At 56.4% G+C, this 24,895-nt stretch overlaps 1 protein-coding gene across 1 annotated transcript in view; it reads right to left on the reverse strand.

Annotated features, from left to right (window-relative positions):
* The window catches only part of cpamd8 (C3 and PZP like alpha-2-macroglobulin domain containing 8), a 119,661-nt gene that overhangs the window by 45,926 nt on the left and 48,840 nt on the right, over window positions 1–24,895 (reverse strand). Inside the window, exons 21-26 of the mRNA XM_086004339.1 lie at window positions 16,868–17,024; window positions 15,682–15,756; window positions 11,619–11,784; window positions 10,318–10,404; window positions 2,355–2,491; window positions 815–970 (exon numbers count right to left, since the gene is read on the reverse strand). Coding sequence (XP_085860465.1) covers window positions 815–970; window positions 2,355–2,491; window positions 10,318–10,404; window positions 11,619–11,784; window positions 15,682–15,756; window positions 16,868–17,024 — 778 coding nt within the window. The remainder of the gene's footprint in view (window positions 1–814; window positions 971–2,354; window positions 2,492–10,317; window positions 10,405–11,618; window positions 11,785–15,681; window positions 15,757–16,867; window positions 17,025–24,895) is intronic.

Below are 24,895 nucleotides of genomic sequence, written 5' to 3' on the forward strand. Positions count from 1 at the left end.
CCACACGCGCACTCACACCGCCCCACACGCGCACTCACACCGCCCCACACGCGCACTCACACCGCCCCACACGCGCACTCACACCGCCCCACACGCGCACTCACACCGCCCCACACGCGCACTCACACCGCCCCACACGCGCACTCACACCGCCCCACACGCGCACTCACACCGCCCCACACGCGCACTCACACCGCCCCACACGCGCACTCACACCGCCCCACACGCGCACTCACACCGCCCCACACGCGCACTCACACCGCCCCACACGCGCACTCACACCGCCCCACACGTGCACTCACACCGCCCCACACGCGCACTCACACCGCCCCACACGCGCACTCACACCGCCCCACACGCACACTCACACCGCCCCACACGCACACTCACACCGCCCCACACACAGTTAGCTGCACATGGTGACACCACTATTCCTGGCCAGAGGAGATGATTGACTAATTCCCCGTCAATCACTGCTGTCAGTGACCGGGACTGATTTTACGCACATCATTTGCATTCTGTAACTATCCTCCACTCACTGCATTTTGCTGGAGAAATAATCCTGCTTCAATCGGGAGACGTTGCTGCAGTTTGGAAAGACTCTTTAAATAGACTCTGTTTGCTAAGTCGCACCCCACCTTAAACTCACTGGCCGACACGCCGCACACGGCTACACTGCTCGATACACATTTAACACCACTTCATACGCACGGATTTAGCCAGTCTACACGCACTCACACGCTTTACTCTTTCACGTGTAGAAGTGTGAAATTGAAACGTGTGTTTTCACAACAGGAGACTGACTGCTTCTCACCACCGCTGTCTGCAGAGTCTTCTTGTTGTCCCTGTTGAGCTGGAAGGATTCCTGGAAGTCCAGATTAGTTGAAGCGAGAGAGATGGTGAGATTGACCCCTCCGACATAGGAGAGAATGGCATATTCCGAGAGAGCCTGCAGAGCGACACAGGTATCCTGGAGAGAGATTAAACACAAGGGACTGGATTTTGATACTGGAGGCGTGTAGGAGGCGGGACTACAACTTTCGGGGTTGTAGTCCTGCCTCCATCGAGTTGTGGCCAACCCACGCGATTTTCACTTGATTGACCTTGTTGAGCCGCCCAGCGGGCTCAGCAGGCCAATTAATGGCCACCCGGCAACAGGTGACGTCAGGGATTGACATTTCATCTGTCAAGACCCTTTGACAGATGAAATATCAGCGTTTCACAGCTGTTTGAAGCTGTCAAACACTGACAATCTGTACTCCAGGTTAATTCCTTCCTCTCAGGATGATTTAGAGATCTCCCCGGAACAGAAAGCTGAATGCTGCAACTTTTGACAGTTCGCGGCCATTCTGCTTTCTGTGCCGGTGAGATGAGGGACTCCCGAGACCTGAAGGAAGGAAGGCTGTAAAGGTAAGTACATGTAAGTAAAACTTCTTTAAACACTTTACACACACCAAACACATTTACCTCTGCACTCATGCACCCATCACTCACCTGAACACCGGACATCTCGACCCCTCCAAGCCCTTCATCCCGACGGCCCGCCTCGCTAACTTGGCGTGGTTTGGAGCCGTCGGGAATCCCACACTTCAGGAATAAAAATAGGGATTAGGTTAAAAACTGCCTGTTAACAGGCAGTTAATTGGCACTAATCCCCTTCCCGCCTCGGGGAGGCGGCTCCCAGCACAGGTCGGGTATCCGCCTCCTTTGAAACGGGCATGGAGGCGGGATGGGTTCGTGCCCCCCGATTTCAGGATTTTAACCCCCCACACGCCTCCAATCCCGCCTCCACGGCCCAATGAAAATCCTGCCCAAAGAGTCCCTCTGATGTCTAGGCCACTCGCTCGACTCACGTACTGCACGAGCACGATCGGCCTGTGGGCTTGGTGTTACGGGGGGAGGGGGAGGTGTGTGTGGGGGAGGAGTTTGCCTGTTTCCCCGTGTACTCGCGGCTGTTTGCCTGTTTCCCCATGTACTCGCGGCTGTTTGCGTGTTTCCCCGTGTACTCGCAGCTGTTTGCCTGTTTCCCCATGTACTCGCCGGCTGTTTGCCTGTTTCCCCGTGTACTCGTCGGCTGTTTGCGTGTTTCCCCGTGTACTCACCGGCTGTTTGCATGTTTCCCCGTGTACTCGCGGCTGTTTGCCTGTTTCCCCGTGTACTCGCGGCTGTTTGCCTGTTTCCCCGTGTACTCGTCGGCTGTTTGCCTGTTTCCCCGTGTACTCGCGGCTGTTTGCATGTTTCCCCGTGTACTCGTCGGCTGTTTGCCTGTTTCCCCGTGTACTCGCGGCTGTTTGCATGTTTCCCCGTGTACTCGCCGGCTGTTTGCCTGTTTCCCCGTGTATTCGCGTGTTTACCTGTGTGGATGAGAATCCTCCCAGTGCGTTGCGTTGTTGCGAGAGCCATTTCACAACAGGAAGGGCGGATGCCACGTCCCCGAGGGAGGTGTAGGTGAGGAGAGCGTAGGCGGTCATCTCCACCTCCGCCGACACAACTGTACGGAGAGACAGTTCAGAGATTCACAGCACTGCCATTTCATATTTCAATCGGTTTTCCTGGTTTCAGACTCTTGTTTGTTAAGTGACTGCGCAGAGCCAAGCGAAGCAACGGCAAAGCCCTGTGTGTGTGGGCGCGGGGACAAGTGCGGGGAGAGCTGTTGTCAGTGCAAAAACACAAAGACTGGCATTTCTACAGCACCTTTCACAGCCCCAGGACGGCCCAAAGCGCCTCACTTTTGAAGTGTAGTCACTGTTGTAATGTTAGAAACGTGGCAGCCAATTTGCGCACAGCAAGCTCCCACAAACAGCAATGTTATAATGAGATCAGCTGTGTTTAGTGATGTTGGTTGAGGGATAAATATTGGCCCAGGACGCCGGGGAGAACTCCCCCTGCTCTTCGAAATAGTGCCATGGGAACTTTTACGTCCACCTGAGAGAGCAGACGGGGCCTCGGTTTAACGTCTCATCCAAAAGACGGCACCTCCGACAGTGCAGCGCTCCCTCAGCACTGCACTGGAGTGTCAGCCTAGATTTTTATGCTCAAGTCTCTCGAATGGGACTCGAACCCACAACCTTCTGATTCAGAGGCGAGTGTGCGGCCCACTGAGCCACGACTGACACTCGTGGAATCATCGCCTTTAACTGGTCAGAGAGAACAGAGTCTCATTTACTTCAGACCCAATTGAACGGTATGTTACCCACTGGTAAAATCACCCCCCTATAGTGTGAGCCCCCCCTATAGTGTGAGCCCCCTCTATAGTGTGAGCCCCCCCTATAGTGTGAGCCCCCCCTATAGTGTGAGCCCCCCCAATAGTGTGAGCCCCCTCTATAGTGTGAGCCCCCTCTATAGTGTGAGCCCCCCCAATAGTGTGAGCCCCCTCTATAGTGTGAGCCCCCCCTATAGTGTGAGCCCCCCCTATAGTGTGAGCCCCCTCTATAGTGTGAGCCCCCTCTATAGTGTGAGCCCCCTCTATAGTGTGAGCCCCCTCTATAGTGTGAGCCCCCTCTATAGTGTGAGCCCCCCCTATAGTGTGAGCCCCCTCTATAGTGTGAGCCCCCCCTATAGTGTGAGCCCCCTCTATAGTGTGAGCCCCCTCTATAGTGTGAGCCCCCCCAATAGTGTGAGCCCCCCTCTATAGTGTGAGCCCCCTCTATAGTGTGAGCCCCCTCTATAGTGTGAGCCCCCCTATAGTGTGAGCCCCCCTATAGTGTGAGCCCCCCTCTATAGTGTGAGCCCCCCTCTATAGTGTGAGCCCCCCTCTATAGTGTGAGCCCCCCCTATAGTGTGAGCCCCCCTCTATAGTGTGAGCCCACGCTATAGTGTGAGCCCCCTCTATAGTGTGAGCCCCCCCTATAGTGTGAGCCCCCTCTATAGTGTGAGCCCCCCCTATAGTGTGAGCCCCCTCTATAGTGTGAGCCCCCTCTATAGTGTGAGCCCCCCCTATAGTGTGAGCCCCCCCTAGTGTGAGCCCCCTCTATAGTGTGAGCCCCCTCTATAGTGTGAGCCCCCCCTATAGTGTGAGCCCCCCCTATAGTGTGAGCCCCCTCTATAGTGTGAGCCCCCCCTATAGTGTGAGCCCCCCCTATAGTGTGAGCCCCCTCTATAGTGTGAGCCCCCTCTATAGTGTGAGCCCCCTCTATAGTGTGAGCCCCCCCTATAGTGTGAGCCCCCCCTATAGTGTGAGCCCCCACTATAGTGTGAGCCCCCTCTATAGTGTGAGCCCCCTCTATAGTGTGAGCCCCCTCTATAGTGTGAGCCCCCCCTATAGTGTGAGCCCCCTCTATAGTGTGAGCCCCCTCTATAGTGTGAGCCCCCTCTATAGTGTGAGCCCCCCCTATAGTGTGAGCCCCCTCTATAGTGTGAGCCCCCTCTATAGTGTGAGCCCCCCCTATAGTGTGAGCCCCCCCTATAGTGTGAGCCCCCTCTATAGTGTGAGCCCCCTCTATAGTGTGAGCCCCCCTATAGTGTGAGCCCCCTCTATAGTGTGAGCCCCCTCTATAGTGTGAGCCCCCCTCTATAGTGTGAGCCCCCCCTATAGTGTGAGCCCCCCCTATAGTGTGAGCCCCCTCTATAGTGTGAGCCCCCTCTATAGTGTGAGCCCCCTCTATAGTGTGAGCCCCCCCTATAGTGTGAGCCCCCCCTATAGTGTGAGCCCCCCCTATATAGTGTGAGCCCCCCCTATAGTGTGAGCCCCCCCTATAGTGTGAGCCCCCTCTATAGTGTGAGCCCCCTCTATAGTGTGAGCCCCCTCTATAGTGTGAGCCCCCTCTATAGTGTGAGCCCCCTCTATAGTGTGAGCCCCCCCTATAGTGTGAGCCCCCTCTATAGTGTGAGCCCCCTCTATAGTGTGAGCCCCCCCTATAGTGTGAGCCCCCCCTATAGTGTGAGCCCCCCCTATATAGTGTGAGCCCCCCCTATAGTGTGAGCCCCCCCTATAGTGTGAGCCCCCTCTATAGTGTGAGCCCCCTCTATAGTGTGAGCCCCCTCTATAGTGTGAGCCCCCTCTATAGTGTGAGCCCCCTCTATAGTGTGAGCCCCCCCTATAGTGTGAGCCCCCCCTATAGTGTGAGCCCCCTCTATAGTGTGAGCCCCCTCTATAGTGTGAGCCCCCCTCTATAGTGTGAGCCCCCTCTATAGTGTGAGCCCCCTCTATAGTGTGAGCCCCCTCTATAGTGTGAGCCCCCCTCTATAGTGTGAGCCCCCTCTATAGTGTGAGCCCCCTCTATAGTGTGAGCCCCCTCTATAGTGTGAGCCCCCTCTATAGTGTGAGCCCCCTCTATAGTGTGAGCCCCCCCTATAGTGTGAGCCCCCCCTATAGTGTGAGCCCCCTCTATAGTGTGAGCCCCCTCTATAGTGTGAGCCCCCCTATAGTGTGAGCCCCCTCTATAGTGTGAGCCCCCTCTATAGTGTGAGCCCCCCTATAGTGTGAGCCCCCTCTATAGTGTGAGCCCCCCCAATAGTGTGAGCCCCCTCTATAGTGTGAGCCCCCTCTATAGTGTGAGACCCCCTATAGTGTGAGCCCCCCCTATAGTGTGAGCCCCCCCTATAGTGTGAGCCCCCCCTATAGTGTGAGCCCCCTCTATAGTGTGAGCCCCCCCTATAGTGTGAGCCCCCCCTATAGTGTGAGCCCCCTCTATAGTGTGAGCCCCCTCTATAGTGTGAGCCCCCTCTATAGTGTGAGCCCCCTCTATAGTGTGAGCCCCCTCTATAGTGTGAGCCCCCCCTATAGTGTGAGCCCCCCCTATAGTGTGAGCCCCCCCTATAGTGTGAGCCCCCCCTATAGTGTGAGCCCCCTCTATAGTGTGAGCCCCCCCTATAGTGTGAGCCCCCTCTATAGTGTGAGCCCCCTCTATAGTGTGAGCCCCCTCTATAGTGTGAGCCCCCCCTATAGTGTGAGCCCCCTCTATAGTGTGAGCCCCCTCTATAGTGTGAGCCCCCTCTATAGTGTGAGCCCCCCCTATAGTGTGAGCCCCCTCTATAGTGTGAGCCCCCCCTATAGTGTGAGCCCCCCTATAGTGTGAGCCCCCTTTATAGTGTGAGCCCCCCCTATAGTGTGAGCCCCCTCTATAGTGTGAGCCCCCCTATAGTGTGAGCCCCCTCTATAGTGTGAGCCCCCTCTATAGTGTGAGCCCCCCTATAGTGTGAGCCCCCTCTATAGTGTGAGCCCCCTCTATAGTGTGAACCCCCCCTATAGTGTGAGCCCCCTCTATAGTGTGAGCCCCCCCTATAGTGTGAGCCCCCCTATAGTGTGAGCCCCCTCTATAGTGTGAGCCCCCCTCTATAGTGTGAGCCCCCTCTATAGTGTGAGCCCCCTCTATAGTGTGAGCCCCCCTCTATAGTGTGAGCCCCCTCTATAGTGTGAGCCCCCTCTATAGTGTGAGCCCCCTCTATAGTGTGAGCCCCCCTCTATAGTGTGAGCCCCCCCTCTATAGTGTGAGCCCCCTCTATAGTGTGAGCCCCCTCTATAGTGTGAGCCCCCCTATAGTGTGAGCCCCCCTCTATAGTGTGAGCCCCCCCTATAGTGTGAGCCCCCCCTATAGTGTGAGCCCCCCCTCTATAGTGTGAGCCCCCCTCTATAGTGTGAGCCCCCCTCTATAGTGTGAGCCCCCCCTCTATAGTGTGAGCCCCCCTCTATAGTGTGAGCCCCCTCTATAGTGTGAGCCCCCCTATAGTGTGAGCCCCCTCTATAGTGTGAGCCCCCTCTATAGTGTGAGCCCCCTCTATAGTGTGAGCCCCCCTCTATAGTGTGAGCCCCCTCTATAGTGTGAGCCCCCCTCTATAGTGTGAGCCCCCTCTATAGTGTGAGCCCCCCTCTATAGTGTGAGCCCCCTCTATAGTGTGAGCCCCCCCTATAGTGTGAGCCCCCTCTATAGTGTGAGGCCCCTCTATAGTGTGAGCCCCCCCTATAGTGTGAGCCCCCTCTATAGTGTGAGCCCCCTCTATAGTGTGAGCCCCCCCTATAGTGTGAGCCCCCCCTATAGTGTGAGCCCCCTCTATAGTGTGAGCCCCCCCTATAGTGTGAGCCCCCTCTATAGTGTGAGCCCCCCTATAGTGTGAGCCCCCTCTATAGTGTGAGCCCCCCCTATAGTGTGAGCCCCCTCTATAGTGTGAGCCCCCCCTATAGTGTGAGCCCCCCCTATAGTGTGAGCCCCCTCTATAGTGTGAGCCCCCTCTATAGTGTGAGCCCCCTCTATAGTGTGAGCCCCCTCTATAGTGTGAGCCCCCCCTATAGTGTGAGCCCCCACTATAGTGTGAGCCCCCTCTATAGTGTGAGCCCCCTCTATAGTGTGAGCCCCCTCTATAGTGTGAGCCCCCTCTATAGTGTGAGCCCCCCCTATAGTGTGAGCCCCCTCTATAGTGTGAGCCCCCTCTATAGTGTGAGCCCCCTCTATAGTGTGAGCCCCCCCTATAGTGTGAGCCCCCCCTATAGTGTGAGCCCCCTCTATAGTGTGAGCCCCCTCTATAGTGTGAGCCCCCCCTATAGTGTGAGCCCCCCCTATAGTGTGAGCCCCCTCTATAGTGTGAGCCCCCTCTATAGTGTGAGCCCCCTCTATAGTGTGAGCCCCCCTCTATAGTGTGAGCCCCCCCTATAGTGTGAGCCCCCCCTATAGTGTGAGCCCCCTCTATAGTGTGAGCCCCCTCTATAGTGTGAGCCCCCCCTATAGTGTGAGCCCCCCCTATAGTGTGAGCCCCCCTATAGTGTGAGCCCCCTCTATAGTGTGAGCCCCCTCTATAGTGTGAGCCCCCCCTATAGTGTGAGCCCCCCCTATAGTGTGAGCCCCCCCTATATAGTGTGAGCCCCCCCTATAGTGTGAGCCCCCTCTATAGTGTGAGCCCCCTCTATAGTGTGAGCCCCCTCTATAGTGTGAGCCCCCTCTATAGTGTGAGCCCCCCCTATAGTGTGAGCCCCCCCTATAGTGTGAGCCCCCCCTATAGTGTGAGCCCCCTCTATAGTGTGAGCCCCCCCTATAGTGTGAGCCCCCCCTATAGTGTGAGCCCCCTCTATAGTGTGAGCCCCCTCTATAGTGTGAGCCCCCTCTATAGTGTGAGCCCCCCCTATAGTGTGAGCCCCCTCTATAGTGTGAGCCCCCTCTATAGTGTGAGCCCCCTCTATAGTGTGAGCCCCCCCTATAGTGTGAGCCCCCTCTATAGTGTGAGCCCCCTCTATAGTGTGAGCCCCCTCTATAGTGTGAGCCCCCCCTATAGTGTGAGCCCCCTCTATAGTGTGAGCCCCCCCTATAGTGTGAGCCCCCCTATAGTGTGAGCCCCCTTTATAGTGTGAGCCCCCCCTATAGTGTGAGCCCCCTCTATAGTGTGAGCCCCCCTATAGTGTGAGCCCCCTCTATAGTGTGAGCCCCCTCTATAGTGTGAGCCCCCCTATATTGTGAGCCCCCTCTATAGTGTGAGCCCCCTCTATAGTGTGAGCCCCCTCTATAGTGTGAGCCCCCTCTATAGTGTGAGCCCCCTCTATAGTGTGAGCCCCCCCTATAGTGTGAGCCCCCTCTATAGTGTGAGCCCCCTCTATAGTGTGAGCCCCCCCTATAGTGTGAGCCCCCCCTATAGTGTGAGCCCCCTCTATAGTGTGAGCCCCCCCTATAGTGTGAGCCCCCTCTATAGTGTGAGCCCCCCCTATAGTGTGAGCCCCCTCTATAGTGTGAGCCCCCTCTATAGTGTGAGCCCCCTCTATAGTGTGAGCCGCTCTATAGTGTGAGCCCCCTCTATAGTGTGAGCCCCCTCTATAGTGTGAGCCCCTCTATAGTGTGAGCCCCCCCTATAGTGTGAGCCCCCCTATAGTGTGAGCCCCCTCTGTAGTGTGAGCCCCCTCTGTAGTGTGAGCCCCCTCTGTAGTGTGAGCCCCCCCTATAGTGTGAGCCCCCCTATAGTGTGAGCCCCCTCTATAGTGTGAGCCCCCTCTATAGTGTGAGCCCCCTCTGTAGTGTGAGCCCCCTCTGTAGTGTGAGCCCCCTCTGTAGTGTGAGCCCCCTCTGTAGTGTGAGCCCCCTCTGTAGTGTGAGCCCCCTCTGTAGTGTGAGCCCCCTCTATAGTGTGAGCCCCCCCTATAGTGTGAGCCCCCCTATAGTGTGAGCCCCCTCTATAGTGTGAGCCCCCCCTATAGTGTGAGCCCCCTATATAGTGTGAGCCCCCTCTATAGTGTGAGCCCCCCTCTATAGTGTGAGCCCCCCCTATAGTGTGAGGCCCCCTCTATAGTGTGAGCCCCCTCTATAGTGTGAGCCCCCTCTATAGTGTGAGCCCCCTCTATAGTGTGAGCCCCCTCTATGGTGTGAGCCCCCCCTATGGTGTGAGCCCCCCCTATAGTGTGAGCCCCCCTCTATAGTGTGAGCCCCCTCTATAGTGTGAGCCCCCTCTATAGTGTGAGCCCCCTCTATAGTGTGAGCCCCCCCTATAGTGTGAGCCCCCTCTATAGTGTGAGCCCCCTCTATAGTGTGAGCCCCCCCTATAGTGTGAGCCCCCCCTATAGTGTGAGCCCCCCCTATAGTGTGAGCCCCCCCTATAGTGTGAGCCCCCTCTATAGTGTGAGCCCCCTCTATAGTGTGAGCCCCCTCTATAGTGTGAGCCCCCTCTATAGTGTGAGCCCCCCCTCTATAGTGTGAGCCCCCTCTATAGTGTGAGCCCCCCCTCTATAGTGTGAGCCCCCTCTATAGTGTGAGCCCCCCCTATAGTGTGAGCCCCCTCTATAGTGTGAGCCCCCTCTATAGTGTGAGCCCCCTCTACAGTGTGAGCCCCCCCTATAGTGTGAGCCCCCTCTCTAGTGTGAGCCCCCTCTCTAGTGTGAGCCCCCTCTATAGTGTGAGCCCCCCCTATAGTGTGAGCCCCCTCTATAGTGTGAGCCCCCCTATAGTGTGAGCCCCCTCTATAGTGTGAGCCCCCCCTCTACAGTGTGAGCCCCCCCTATAGTGTGAGCCCCCCCTATAGTGTGAGCCCCCCCTATAGTGTGAGCCCCCACTATAGTGTGAGCCCCCTCTATAGTGTGAGCCCCCTCTATAGTGTGAGCCCCCTCTATAGTGTGAGCCCCCTCTATAGTGTGAGCCCCCCCTATAGTGTGAGCCCCCCCTATAGTGTGAGCCCCCTCTATAGTGTGAGCCCCCCCTATAGTGTGAGCCCCCCCTATAGTGTGAGCCCCTCCCCGACGGTGGAACTTCTGCCCCTGCAGCCCTGATGGACTTGGTTTGTGGTTTGATTCTCACTGACTCGTTGTGACTGAGACCATGAGATTGTTTGTCACTGATCCTATCTGATAAGTGGTGCACTGATTGCGGAATACACCAGCGGGCAGTAGCTGTGTGAGAAGGGCTCCTTTACCTGACTGCGAGAGGCCATCATTGAAACCCATAAACGTATCCTCGTCAGTGACTGTGGTACCCATCAGACTCCAGTGTGTGAAACCATCTGTAATTCAGGAGGAAAGTTAATCCACTTGCATCATCATTTAAAATAATTGGCAAAAGAACGAGAGGAGAAATTTCTTCACGCAGCGAGTTGTTGTGATCTGGAATGCGCTGCCTGAAAGGGCGGTGGAAGCAGATCCTGACCTGAATCTTGCCATTCATGGGAAATGACTTATGTAATAATACTGGGCGGACTGCTGGTGGCGCTGTCCAGGGAGAGTATAAATACTCGGGCACGGGCCCAGCTTGCTCAGGACATTCTTTAACAGGAACTAGTGAAGGACACAACTAGACCTCCATGTTGAAAACCGGTTGATTAAAGCTTTGTTTAACGCTTAGACCAAGTGCCGAGTAGTTTTCTTACGTCAGATTCCATAGGAACTTTCAAAAGACAATCGCACATGTACTTGAAGAGGAAAAATGTGCCGGGCTCTGGGGAAAGAGCAGGGGGAGTGGGACTAATTGGAGAGCTCTTTCAAACAGCCGGCACAGGCACGATGGGCTGAGTGGCCTCCTCCTGTGCTGTGAGATTCTATAATTCTATAATCATCCTCTTATTAATTCCTCAGTCGACCATCAGTCGGGAGCTTTGGGACTCAATAGCAGGCCATGCAATGCACACCATTCCGAAGACTCTCCCGGTCGCTCAGCTGGTTGAAGCTGTCCAGTCCCAGGTTTGATTTGCTATCGTGAGCCAGCTGGTCTCCGCTGGGATACAGTGCTCCAACACATCATCCAAAACATCTCACACTGCTTCACGTACCAGTTACTTCGACTGTTACATGGCAGCCAGTTTGTGCATAGCAAGATCCCATCAACAGTAAATGAGATAAATGGCCAGTTTATCTATTCTTGCTGGTGTTGGTTGAGGGAGGAATGTTGGACAACACCGGGAAAATTCCCTGCTTTTCAAATTGTACTGATAATCCAGTGTAAACTCGGCACCGGTAACCCGGTGTAAACTCGGCACCGGTAACCCGGTGTAAACTCGGCACCGGTAACCCGGTGTAAACTCGGCACCGGTAACCCGGTGTAAACTCGGCACCGGTAACCCGGTGTAAACTCGGCACCGGTAACCCGGTGTAAACTCGGCACCGGTAACCCGGTGTAAACTCAACATCGTAACCCGGTGTAAACTCGGCACCGGTAACCCAGTGTAATGTCTACACTGGCAATCGGCACGCTTACATCCACACAGGACAAGTGTGAACACACCTTGCATGATGGCCATGTTGTTGAGTTTTCTCAGTGCGATTGGGGCGTGCTTGCTGCGGAGGAGGGTCAGTGCGTAGGCGGAGAGCGCCGTGGTGTACGGATCATCGGCCGAGTACGTGTTCGCCTCCAGGAAATGTTTGGCTTTTCCAACCGCGGCTTTTTCTTCCTAACCAAGAAATGCAGACGGACAAGTGTTACCGACAAATACTGATTCTTCCTGCTGGACAGGGCACACCACGCCAATAAACATCACTCTCTCTCCCCGCACCGATAAACATCACTCTCCCTCCCCGCACCGATCTACGCGACTCTCTCCGCACAGATCCGTGTCACTCTGTCTGCAGCCGCTCTCTATCGGATCTGCTGCGGTTGATCTTGGGCCCTCCAGTGTGTCTGCAAGGTGTGGGTGAAGCAGCAACATAGCCCAACAACAAACATCCAGACCGTCGGCCAAATTCGGAAAATCCACAAATATATTCAGGTTCATTTTCCTTTTTCGGTTCGGAGAGCATGCAGGGTCTGAGTGTTTGAGCAGGTGAATCTCCCTCGCTCGCCTCCTCCGATCGCTGCCCTTCCCCCCAGTCCCCAGTCCCCTGCTGCGGCCTGGCTGTGAGGTGACTGAGTTAAGGGCCAGAGATTCTTCCTGTTTCCTGACCCCTGCCCTAGCTGGGACTGAGAGTGTGAGAGCAGGAAGTGCCTGAATAAAAGAAATTCAAGGAATTCGAACATTCCTCCCGTCTCCCTGTTAAAAACCCCAGGGAATCCCTTTCGGCCCCTTGTTAACCCACTCCTGTCGCACTGCCGCCTCACCGCCCGTCACAACCCTCCTCCAGTTACAACCAGCTACCGAAACACGATTAACTCTTTCACCCAGCTCGTTCGTCCCAATTCGAGTTCACCCCTCAGATCTCATTAACCCTTTCAGTTATCTGATCCCAGACACAACGAAATAGTAGCAAGGTTGCACTGGTCAGAGACAGTTGTTCAAACATCTGGAGCACGGGGTGACAGTGACTGTGGGGTGACTGTGAGCTTTGTATCTAACCCGTGCTGTACCTGCCCTGGGAGTGTTTGATGGGACAGTGTAGAGGGAGCTTTACTCTGTATCTAACCCGTGCTGTACCTGCCCTGGGAGTGTTTGATGGGGCAGTGTAGAGGGAGCTTTATTCTGTATCTAACCTGTTTTGTACCTGCCCTGTGAGTGTTTGATGGGACAGTGTAGAGGGAGCTTTACTCTGTATCTAACCTGTTTTGTACCTGCCCTGTGAGTGTTTGATGGGACAGTGTAGAGGGAGCTTTACTCTGTATCTAACCCGTGCTGTACCTGCCCTGGGAGTGTTTGATGGGACAGTGTAGAGGGAGCTTTACTCTGTATCTAACCCGTGCTGTACCTGCCCTGGGAGTGTTTGATGGGGCAGTGTAGAGGGAGCTTTATTCTGTATCTAACCTGTTTTGTACCTGCCCTGTGAGTGTTTGATGGGACAGTGTAGAGGGAGCTTTACTCTGTATCTAACCTGTTTTGTACCTGCCCTGTGAGTGTTTGATGGGACAGTGTAGAGGGAGCTTTACTCTGTATCTAACCCGTGCTGTACCTGCCCTGGGAGTGTTTGATGGGACAGTGTAGAGGGAGCTTTACTCTGTATCTAACCCGTGCTGTACCTGCCCTGGGAGTGTTTGATGGGGACAGTGTAGAGGGGGCTTTACTCTGTATCTAACCCGTGCTGTACCTGCCCTGGGAGTGTTTGATGGGGCAGTGTAGAGGGAACTTTACTCTGTATCTAACCCGTGCTGTACCTGCCCTGGGAGTGTTTGATGGGGCAGTGTAGAGGGAGCTTTACTCTGTATCTAACCCGTGCTGTACCTGCCCTGGGAGTGTTTGATGGGGCAGTGTAGAGGGAGCTTTACTCTGTATCTAACCCGTGCTGTACCTGCCCTGGGAGTGTTTGATGGGACAGTGTAGAGGGAGCTTTACTCTGTATCTAACCCGTGCTGTACCTGCCCTGGGAGTGTTTGATGGGACAGTGTAGAGGGAGCTTTACTCTGTATCTAACCCGTGCTGTACCTGCCCTGGGAGTGTTTGGTGGGACAGTGTAGAGGGAGCTTTACTCTGTATCTAACCCGTGCTGTACCTGCCCTGGGAGTGTTTGATGGGGACAGTGTAGAGGGAGCTTTACTCTGTATCTAACCCGTGCTGTACCTGCCCTGGGAGTGTTTGATGGGACAGTGTAGAGGGAGCTTTACTCTGTATCTAACCCCATGCTGTACCTGCCCTGGGAGTGTTTGAGGGGACAGTGTAGAGGGAGCTTTACTCTGTATCTAACCCGTGCTGTACCTGCCCTGGGAGTGTTTGATGGGACAGTGTAGAGGGAGCTTTACTCTGTATCTAACCCGTGCTGTACCTGCCCTGGGAGTGTTTGATGGGACAGTGTAGAGGGAGCTTTACTCTGTATCTAACCCGTGCTGTACCTGCCCTGGGAGTGTTTGATGGGACAGTGTAGAGGGAGCTTTACTCTGTATCTAACCCGTGCTGTACCTGCCCTGGGAGTGTTTGATGGGGCAGTGTAGAGGGAGCTTTATTCTGTATCTAACCTGTTTTGTACCTGCCCTGTGAGTGTTTGATGGGACAGTGTAGAGGGAGCTTTACTCTGTATCTAACCTGTTTTGTACCTGCCCTGTGAGTGTTTGATGGGACAGTGTAGAGGGAGCTTTACTCTGTATCTAACCCGTGCTGTACCTGCCCTGGGAGTGTTTGATGGGACAGTGTAGAGGGAGCTTTACTCTGTATCTAACCCCATGCTGTACCTGCCCTGGGAGTGTTTGAGGGGACAGTGTAGAGGGAGCTTTACTCTGTATCTAACCCGTGCTGTACCTGCCCTGGGAGTGTTTGATGGGACAGTGTAGAGGGAGCTTTACTCTGTATCTAACCCGTGCTGTACCTGCCCTGGGAGTGTTTGATGGGACAGTGTAGAGGGAGCTTTACTCTGTATCTAACCCGTGCTGTACCTGCCCTGGGAGTGTTTGATGGGACAGTGTAGAGGGAGCTTTACTCTGTATCTAACCCGCGCTGTACCTGCCCTGGGAGTGTTTGATGGGGCAGTGTAGAGGGAGCTTTACTCTGTATCTAACCCGTGCTGTACCTGCCCTGGGAGTGTTTGATGGGACAGTGTAGAGGGAGCTTTACTCTGTATCTAACCCGTGCTGTACCTGCCCTGGGAGTGTTTGATGGGACAGTGTAGAGGGAGCTTTACTCTGTATCTAACCCGTGCTGTACCTGCCCTGAGAGTATTTGATGGGACAGTGTAGAGGGAGCTTTACTCTGTATCTAACCCGTGCTGTACCTGCCCTGAGAGTATTTGATGGGACAGTGTAGAGGGAGCTTTACTCATTCACGTATACCTGCCACGCCCTGACCACATGTCCCTGTGGTTCTCCTCCACATCAGGAAGCTCTGTCGAGATGGAAGAAATGCCCCACTTGGTGACCCTTCGGCAGGGAAGCTGTGGTCCAAGGTCACTGGACGCTTCCTGGGTGAGTCCAGGCTGCTGGGCGAAGGACTCGGAGTTTCATGTACAAAGTCTGTAACGGGACAGGCTACCAAGGCACCGGGACACACTGGGATGGACACACATCTAATCGTGATCTGGACAGTGAAGGCCAGTAACTGCTGGATGTAACACAAGGTGGCCTTGTCTCGCTATAATAGGATTTGTGGCGTTATTTCCCAAAAATGTGGCTGACAAAAAAATCCTCAAGCCTTTGGATCAATTCATTGTATCCCGAATTTCTCTCCGAGTTATTGGAAAGAGAAGTTGTGCCTTCAGGAGTTGGGAGGCTATCAGGGTTTGGGCAACTCGGGGCGACCTCATCACTAACTCTTCATTGAGGACATCGCGGCCCCGCACCTTTCTCTCCACTCCTCTCCCGAAGGTGGGGACTGATCCCTGGGTTGCAATCCCATGGGTGTCGCCCTTCTCCCCCGCCCGTACCTCGTCCGATGAGCCATTCTCCGAGTGTGAGCCCGAATTGTGCGCTGCAGAGGGAAGGTGACTGACTCGTACCGTACCTCAGAGGTGATGCCCGTCTCCAGGAGAGCAGCAGCAACATAGGCTGTCAGCGAGATCCGCCCGTGGATTCCACCCTGAAACAATCGGAGCAAGAAATTCACAGCTCAGCCCGTGCTGGACACCAGAGAGAAATCATCCGGCACGCAGGTCAACAACACCAACAGGCAATCGCACCAACACAGCAAGATCCCACAAACAGCGGTCCGATCGATGAGCAGCCAAACCACTCTGGTGGTGTTGGATGAGGGAGGAATGTTGCCCAGGAGAGCTCCCTGCACTCCTTCAATTAGTTGCCGTGGGATCTTTAACCTCCACCTGAACACGAGATGAAGCCTTGCTGTAGCTCAGTGTTGCCAATAGAAACCGCTGACCGCCACAGGTGGGGCTTTGGTGACACCGCTGACCGCCACAGGTGGGGCTTTGGTGACACCGCTGACCGCCACAGGTGGGGCTTTGGTGACACCGCTGACCGCCACAGGTGGGGCTTTGGTGACACCGCTGACCGCCACAGGTGGGGCTTTGGTGACACCGCTGACCGCCACAGGCAGTAAATTTAGGCGAAATGCCCAACACAAAAACTCACTACAGGAAAGCGTTCTTCATCTGCGTATATTTATTTAATAATTACTTCACGTTTCCTACATTACAACAGTGACCACACTTCAAAAGTACTTCATTGGCTGTGAAGCGTTTGGGACATTCTGAGGTGGTGAAAGGCGCTGGAGAAATGCAAGTCTTTCTTTCTTTTCAACAAACATCTACCATCATTCAGTATCCAAGGAATGAAGCACCTCACCCTCCCCTCCCTCCCCCCGCCCTCCCCTTCCCTCACCCCGCCCTCCCCTCCCTCCCCCGCTCTCCTCTCCCCCGCCCTCCCCTCCCTCGCCCTCGCCTCCCTCCCCTCCCCCCGCTCTCCCCGCCCTCCCCTCCCTCCCCTCCCCCCGCTCTCCCCTCCCTCCCCCCGCTCTCCCCTCCCTCCCCCCGCTCTCCCCCCGCTCCCCCCCGCCCTCCCCTCCCTCCCCCCGCTCCCCCCGCCCTCCCCTCCCTCCGCTCCCCCCGCCCTCCCCTCCCTCCCCCCGCTCTCCTCCCGCTCTCCTCCCTCTCCCCGCCCTTCCCTCGCTCTCCTCACCCTCCCCTCGCTCTCCTCGCAGTCTCCTGGACAGCTCCCGCTGAGATGCTCATTACCTGGATGTCCTTGTTCAGGATCCGCCCGACCGCAGGGAATGAGCCATCCTCCTCCTGGTGCTGAATAATCCAGTCCTTGGCAGTGGTCAGCTCCCTCGGGTCGATGTAAATAAACCCACGGGACTGCGCAAAGGATTTCAGTACAAATGCTGTCAGCCTAGGAGAAGGCACGGGAGAGCGAGAGCTATCAGTAACAGTGCCTGTTCATCTACACCGCCAAACACAGACACACTGCTGGATTTAAACATTACTGAATTATTACAACAGCTTGTATTTCTACAGCGCTTTTAACACAGTAAATAGTCCCAAGGTGCTTCACGGGAGCGATTATCAAACAAATTGACCCCGAGCCACAGACGGAGATATTGGGACTGGTGACCAAAAGCTCGGTCAAAGAGGTCGGTTTGAAGGAGAGTGTCACAGGAGGAGAGAGAGGCGGAGAGGCTTAGGGAGGGAATTCCAGAGCTCGGGGCCCAGGCAGCTGAAGGCACGGCCGCCAATGGTGGAGTGATTAAAATCGGGGGATGCGCAACAGGCCAGAATTGGAGGAGTGCAGAGATCTTGGGGGTTTGTGGGGCCAGAGGAGGTTACAGAGATAGGGAAGGGGTGAGGGCCATGGAGGGGTTTCAACATGAGGATGTGAATTTTAAAATCGAAGCATTGCCGGACTGGGAGCCAGTGTAGGTCAGCGAGCACAGGGGGTGAATGGGACTTGGTGTGAGTTACAGGGCAGCAGAGTTTGGGATGAGCTGAAGTTTACGGAGCCTGGAGGGTGGGAGGCCGGCCCAGAGAGAGCTGGAATAGTCGAGTCTGGAGGTGGATGAGGGTTTCAGCAGCGGATGAGCTGAGGTGGGGCGGAGACAGGCGACGTTACAGAGATGGAAGTAGAGAGTTCTGGTGCGGATGTGGATGTAAGGATCTTGCTGTACGTGAGACGAGCAGACGCCCGGTGTCAGGCCGGGACGTCACTGCTATGGATAAGATACATTCAAAGGGGTGAATGGGGAGGGGCTGAAATTCTGACCCGAAAATCCCAGGTTCATCGCCAGGCTGTGTCAAGTTAGCAGATCTTAACGTTAGCAGATCTTAACTGAACTAATAGACTCAGACCGCCTGGCTACTTCCCAGTAATCCCCGACATGTGTGTGTGTGTGTGTGTGATGTGTGCATATACTGTAAGCCTGTATGTGTACATCAGTCTGTGTACATATTTGTGCGCTGTTCTGGTCTCCATATTGTCGAGGCACTGGAGGAGGTGTGAGCAAGGTTTACTGGAATGATACCAAATCTCAGAGGTTACAACCAACGGGAAAGACTGAACAGGCGGGGGCTCTTTTCTCTAGAAAGGAGAAGGCGGAGGGGCGGCCTGATCGAGGTCTTTAAAATTATGAAGGGTTCGATAGGGTAGACGTAGAGAAGATGTTTCCACTTGTGGGGGAGACCAGAACTAGGGGCCATCAATATAAGATCGTCACTAATAAATCCAATGGGGAATTCAGGAGAAACTTCTTCACCCAGAGAGTGGTGAGAATGTGGAACTCGCTCCCACAGGGAGTGGTTGAGGTGAATAGCACAGATACATTTAAGGGGAAGCTGGATAAACACATGAGGGAGAAAGGAATAGAAGGATATGGTGATGGGGTGAGATGAAGAGGGGGTGGGAGGAGGCTCGTGTGGAGCAGAAACACCGGCACGGAGCAGATGGGCCGAATGGCCTGTTTCTGGGCTGGACACTCGATGTGATACTTATGTGTCTGCCTGTCTGTGTGTGTTTCGGGGGATTTTTCCTCGGGGGGTGTTTCGGGGGGGGGGGGGGGTTTCTGCGTGGGGGGGGTGTTTCGGGGGGGGGTGGTGTTTCTTGCGGGGGGTTTCTGGGGGCGCTCCATTGCCATTCACTGTCTGAATTCACACACAAAGTGGGGCCGCACCTTTCAGGGCGAGGGGAGTAAACAGGGGCACGGAAATCACAGCAACGCACGTGTGACACTGAGCGCCAATGGCTGGAGAATCTTTGGGTAATAATAAAAACAAACAAATATATTATAAATTGCTAAAGCTTTAAACCTCACTGCTTTCCTCATCCTGCAGGCAGGTTTTACCCTCGGTTTACTGATGAGAAGTTACTTTGGTTTCTTCTCTGAGCTGTAAGAATTTGCTTCACCCGATCCTGCAGTGGTCAGTCTGCCCCCGGACAAGGAACTGAGACCCGCCGGGCACCGCACCAGGGCCGCTGACACTGAGACAACAGCTTAACCTTCACTCACACAACAGGCCAGTTACTGTAGAGCACTGGTGACATAAACAGCCCCTCCCCCACTGCGGTCAGCAGATGGTGGTCGGCGGTCGGGGGGTCGGCGGATGGGGGTCAGCGGATGGCGGTCGGGGGTCAGCGGATGGCGGTCGGGGGTCAGGGGTCGGCGGATGGCGGTCAGTGGATGGCGGCCAGTGGTCAGCGGATGGCGGTCAGCGGATGGCGGTCAGTGGTCGGCGGATGGCGGTCAGCGGCCGGTGGTCGGCGGATGGTGGTCAGCGGTCAGTGGATAGCGGTCAGTGGTCAGCGGATGGCGGTCAGTGGTTGGCAGTCAGTGGTCAGCGGATGGCGGTCAGTGGTCAGCGGATGGCGGTCAGCGGATAGCGGATGGCGGTCAGTGGATAGCGGATGGCGGTCAGTCATCAGCGGATGGCGGTCAGTGGTCGGCGGATGGCGGTCAGTGGTCAGCGGATGGCGGTCAGTGGTCAGCGGATGGCGGTCAGTGGTCAGCGGATGGCCTCACACATTAGCCCAGGTCCATCATGCTGCCCTCTCTGTCGCTCTCTCTGAGATGAACCAGCTCAGCAAGGGCCGGGGCTCCAATCTTTAACCTGCAGGGTTTGTACCCGCCACGGTTACAGTGTAAGGAGAGCCTGTCTGAGTCACGTACCAACCCGCTCCCCCGACCTGTACCAACCCGCTCCCCCGACCTGTACCAACCCGCTCCCCCGACCTGTACCAACCCGCTCCCCCGACCTGTACCAACACCGCTCCCCCGACCTGTACCAACCCGCTCCCCCGACCTGTACCAACCCGCTCCCCCGACCTGTACCAACCCGCTCCCGCGACCTGTACCAACCCTCTCCCCCGACCTGTACCAACCCGCTCCCCCGACCTGTACCAACCCGCTCCCCGACCTGTACCAACCCGCTCCCCCGACCTGTACCAACCCGCTCCCCCGACCTGTACCAACCCGCTCCCCCGACCTGTACCAACCCGCTCCCCCGACCTGTACCAACCCGCTCCCCCGACCTGTACCAACCCGCTCCCCCGACCTGTACCAACCCGCTCCCCCGACCTGTACCAACCCGCTCCCCGACCTGTACCAACCCGCTCCCCCGACCTGTACCAACCCGCTCCCCCGACCTGTACCAACCCGCTCCCCCGACCTGTACCAACCCGCTCCCCCGACCTGTACCAACCCGCTCCCCGACCTGTACCAACCCGCTCCCCCGACCTGTACCAACACCGCTCCCCCGACCTGTGCCAACACCGCTCCCCCGACCTGTACCAACCCGCTCCCCCGACCTGTACCAACCCGCTCCCCCGACCTGTACCAACCCGCTCCCCCGACCTGTACCAACACCGCTCCCCCGACCTGTGCCAACACCGCTCCCCCGACCTGTGACAACACCGCTCCCCCGACCTGTGCCAACACCGCTCCCCCGACCTGTGCCAACACCGCTCCCCTGACCTGTGCCAACACCGCTCCCCCGACCTGTGCCAACACCGCTCCCCCGACCTGTGCCAACACCGCTCCCCCGACCTGTGCCAACACCGCTCCCCTGACCTGTACCAACCCGCTCCCCCGACCTGTACCAACCCTCTCCCCCGACCTGTACCAACCCTCTCCCCCGACCTGTACCAACACTGCTCCCCCGACCTGTGCCAACACCGCTCCCCCGACCTGTGCCAACACCGCTCCCAGCCAATCCCCGAGGCCCTGGGTTCACCCTCCTGGTTCGGGAGTTACATTAGGATCAGTGACTCACCATGGGGGGGGGGGGCGGGGGTGACGTAAGAAAACTACTAGGCACTTGGTCTGAGTATTAAACAAGACTTTAATCAACTGTTTTTCAACATGGAGATCTAGTTGTGTCCTTCACTAGTTCCTATTAAAGAATGTCCTGAGCAAGCTGGGCCCATGCCTGAGTATTTATACTCTCCCTGGACAGCGCCACCAGCAGGCCGCCCAGTATTACTTCATAAGTCATTTCCACATGAATGACAAGATTCAGGTCAGGAGGGTGGGGGTGATGGAGTGACGGGGGGGTGAGGGGGGGGGTCGGGGGTTGAGGGGTCGGGGTAATGTGGGGTATTGGGGGGTGGGGGTGAGGGGGGGGGGGGTCGGGGGGGGGGATGGGTCGGGGGGTTGAGGAGTCGGGGGAGGGGGTAATGTGGGGTATTGGGGGGTGGGGGTGAGGGGGGGGGTCGGGGGGTGATGGAGTGATGGGGTGGGGGAGGGGGTAATGTGGGGTATTGGGGGGTGGGGGTGAGAACCAGTGCTATCCACCAGCCTGGGCCTCAGACTCCCAGCGGTGAACTGACCCAATCTGTAAGGGGTTGTTCCAAGCTGTCAGCTTGACTGGAGCCAATCAGATTGGAATCGGCAAAACAAGAACCACCTCAGAATAAGGTCGACATTGAACTCTCTGAAAATGAGTTGTGTGGTTTTTTTTAAATGATGTCGAAATACAGAGTTCCCAAAAAGACTTATTTACAAAAAACAGAACCTTCACAACAGAACAGAACTAAATGTTAAAATTTCAAAATTAGGTTTGTGCTTTCCAATCTCCAGAGGCCCCAGAAACCGATTAAGGAAAGTGCTGCTAATGACTGGTGGCCCTCGCAGCTCACAGCAGAGCTGGCTGGAGAGAGCGAGCAGCCCCTCAACTCCTGAATCAGGCTATTATTAAACTCCCCCCCGCAGTGGGAGGGAGCAGCGGTTTAACAAACAGTCCACAGTGAATTTTTCAAGTGTTAAGTAACGGCCTGTCACAATCTTTCACAGTGAGGGACTGAATCATGCCAGGCTCTGCGCGAGGGGGAGCCTTTTCAAATGATTTACTGCGGTATTTTACATTGACACGGTCCCGGGGGCAGAAAGGGTCAGTGGCTCCGGGACGTGGAGCTGAATGTCTGCCTCTACTATTGCTGTTTACATCTGTTTTTGTGAGCTGATGTTTTATGATGTAACAGTGCGGTTGATTCCATTTCCATGACTAAAGCAAATCGCCAAATGTTTCTGCCGTGGAGCAGGCTCCAGGGATGAAGATGTCACTCGCTTTCATTCTTTCCTCCAAACATACACAGTTAGCTGTAGAATTCCGGTCACCCAATGATTTGTTTGGCCCACATTACATGTAAACACAGGAAGAGGAGGAGGCCATTCAGCCCCTCGAGCCTGTCCCGCCATTCAATGAGACCATGGCTGATCTGTGATCTTAACTCCATCTCTCTGCCCTTGGTTCCATAGCCCTCGATACCCTTACCCAACAAAAATTAAAGCCCAGATAGCAGGCGGAGTCTTCCTGCAATATGTCCGAGGAGCTCGCTGAACGGACCCTGCTTGCACAGCCCCAAGGGCACTGGCTAACGTTGGGGTGTGGGACGCCTGAAGTAATCTCGCCAGGTTCAGGGTTGTCACCACAGAAGGAATAAAGACAACTGTGGTTCCTCCAGATCATACTCCCATTGCACCTGGATTGCCCAAGAAAAGCAGAAGAACTTTGACATGAATCAGTCATTCATGAAAGAAAGACTTATGAAATAATACTGAGTGGCCTGTGGGTAGCGCTGTCCAGGGAGAGTATAAATACTCGGGCACGGGCCCAGCTTGCGCAGGACATTCTTAACAGGAACTAGTGAAGGACACAACTCGACCTCCATGTTGTAAAACAGTTGATTAAAGCTTTGTTTAACGCTTAGACCAAGCGCCGAGTAGTTTTCTTACGTCACACTGTACGATTGCTCTGCCCCGCGCCCCGTCCCTTCTATATATTAACTGGGGTTTGGCTGTCCTGCTCTCTTCTGATCCATTGCAGTAAATAGGGGGAAGTCACAGGCTGTCGAACACACAAGTGGTAAACCTGGCATTGGAGATGCTGTATCCATCGGACCTGCTCCATGCACAGGAGCCACTGCATCGATGGACACCATCCATCCTCCCAGAGCCTCACCCAATGGGCCGTACTACACGTGTGAGCCGAGGCAGTGACTGTTGAACTGTGGTGGGCATCACAGCTGAACCCGAACCCTCCGCACCGGAGCTTCACACACTGGCAACTAGTGCATCACAAGCAGGAACCCAGACCCATTATTCCTGGCCCAAGGCAGGCATGGTCAGGATAATTACACGGTCCCAGCCAACATAAAGGATGGAAACAGGAACAATTGTAGTCTATATGGTTCAGCCCCACCCCGGGCGGTGCTCCCCGGGGTTCAGTCCCACACCAGGCGGTGCTCCCCGGGGCTCAGTCCCACACCGGGTGGTGCTCCCCGGGGCTCAGTCCCACACCGGGCGCTGCTCCCCGGGGCTCAGTCCCACACCGGGCGGTGCTCCCCGGGGCTCAGTCCCACACCGGGCGGTGCTCCCCGGGGCTCAGTCCCACACCGGGCGGTGCTCCCCGGGGCTCAGTCCCACACCGGGCGGTGCTCCCCGGGGCTCAGTCCCACACCGGGTGGTGCTCCCCGGGGCTCAGTCCCACACCGGGCGGTGCTCTCCGGGGCTCAGTCCCACACCGGGCGGTGCTCCCCGGGGCTCAGTCCCACACCGGGCGCCGCTCCCCGGGGCTCAGTCCCACACCGGGCGCTGCTCCCCGGGGCTCAGTCCCACACCGGGCGGTGCTCCCCGGGGCTCAGTCCCACACCGGGCGGTGCTCCCCGGGGCTCAGTCCCACACCGGGTGGTGCTCCCCGGGGCTCAGTCCCACACCGGGCGGTGCTCTCCTCCCCGGGGCTCAGTTCCACCCCGGGCGGTGCTCTCCCTCTCCCCGGGGCTCAGTCCCACACCGGGCGGTGCTCCCCGGGGCTCAGTCCCACACCGGGCGGTGCTCTCCTCCCCGGGGCTCAGTTCCACCCCGGGCGGTGCTCTCCCTCTCCCCGGGGCTCAGTCCCACACCGGGCGGTGCTCCCCGGGGCTCAGTCCCACACCGGGCGGTGCTCCCCGGGGCTCAGTCCCACCCCGGGCGGTGCTCCCTGGGTCTCAGTCCCACACCGGGCGGTGCTCTCCCTCTCCCCGGGGCTCAGTCCCACACCGGGCGGTGCTCCCCGGGGCTCAGTCCCACACCGGGCGGTGCTCCCTGGGTCTCAGTCCCACACCGGGCGGTGCTCTCCCTCTCCCCGGGGCTCAGTCCCACACCGGGCGGTGCTCCCCGGGGCTCAGTCCCACACCGGGTGGTGCTCCCCGGGGCTCAGTCCCACACCGGGCGGTGCTCCCCGGGGCTCAGTCCCACACCGGGTGGTGCTCCCCGGGGCTCAGTCCCACACCGGGTGGTGCTCCCCGGGGCTCAGTCCCACACCAGGCGGTGCTCCCCGGGGCTCAGTCCCACACCGGGCGGTGCTCTCCTCCCCGGGGCTCAGTTCCACCCCGGGCGGTGCTCCCTGGGTCTCAGTCCCACAAGATCACATCATATAAGAATCATGGTATTTAAGGATGTGACACAAAACAAACTTCAAGTCACAAGGGCTGGTGAGAACATTAAACTGGAGTCCAGCTGCTACCAGCTTTCACCTGTAATCCGGAGGCATTTCATCGCACAACTCACTTTTGCGAAGAATCTGGCTTTTCTCATATTTTGTGTATTGGTTCATTGTTCTGACTGAATCTCTGAATGAAATACTGACCGGGCTGTGGGCCAAAGATTTACAAATTGTTGGGTTTTTCTCTGCAGTTCCTTCAGGCTGATCCAAGCGCTAAACTTCTTGGCAAAAACAGTTCCGTGTTTATCAGGACTCAACCGAGTTGCTGACTTTATCCGGGTGATGTTACACTGCTGG

The sequence above is a fragment of the Somniosus microcephalus genome, chromosome 13 (assembly GCF_052327205.1).
Source record: "Somniosus microcephalus isolate GS21.2 chromosome 13, FLI_Smic_1.0, whole genome shotgun sequence".
In the NCBI taxonomy this organism is placed as follows: Eukaryota; Metazoa; Chordata; class Chondrichthyes; order Squaliformes; family Somniosidae; genus Somniosus; species Somniosus microcephalus.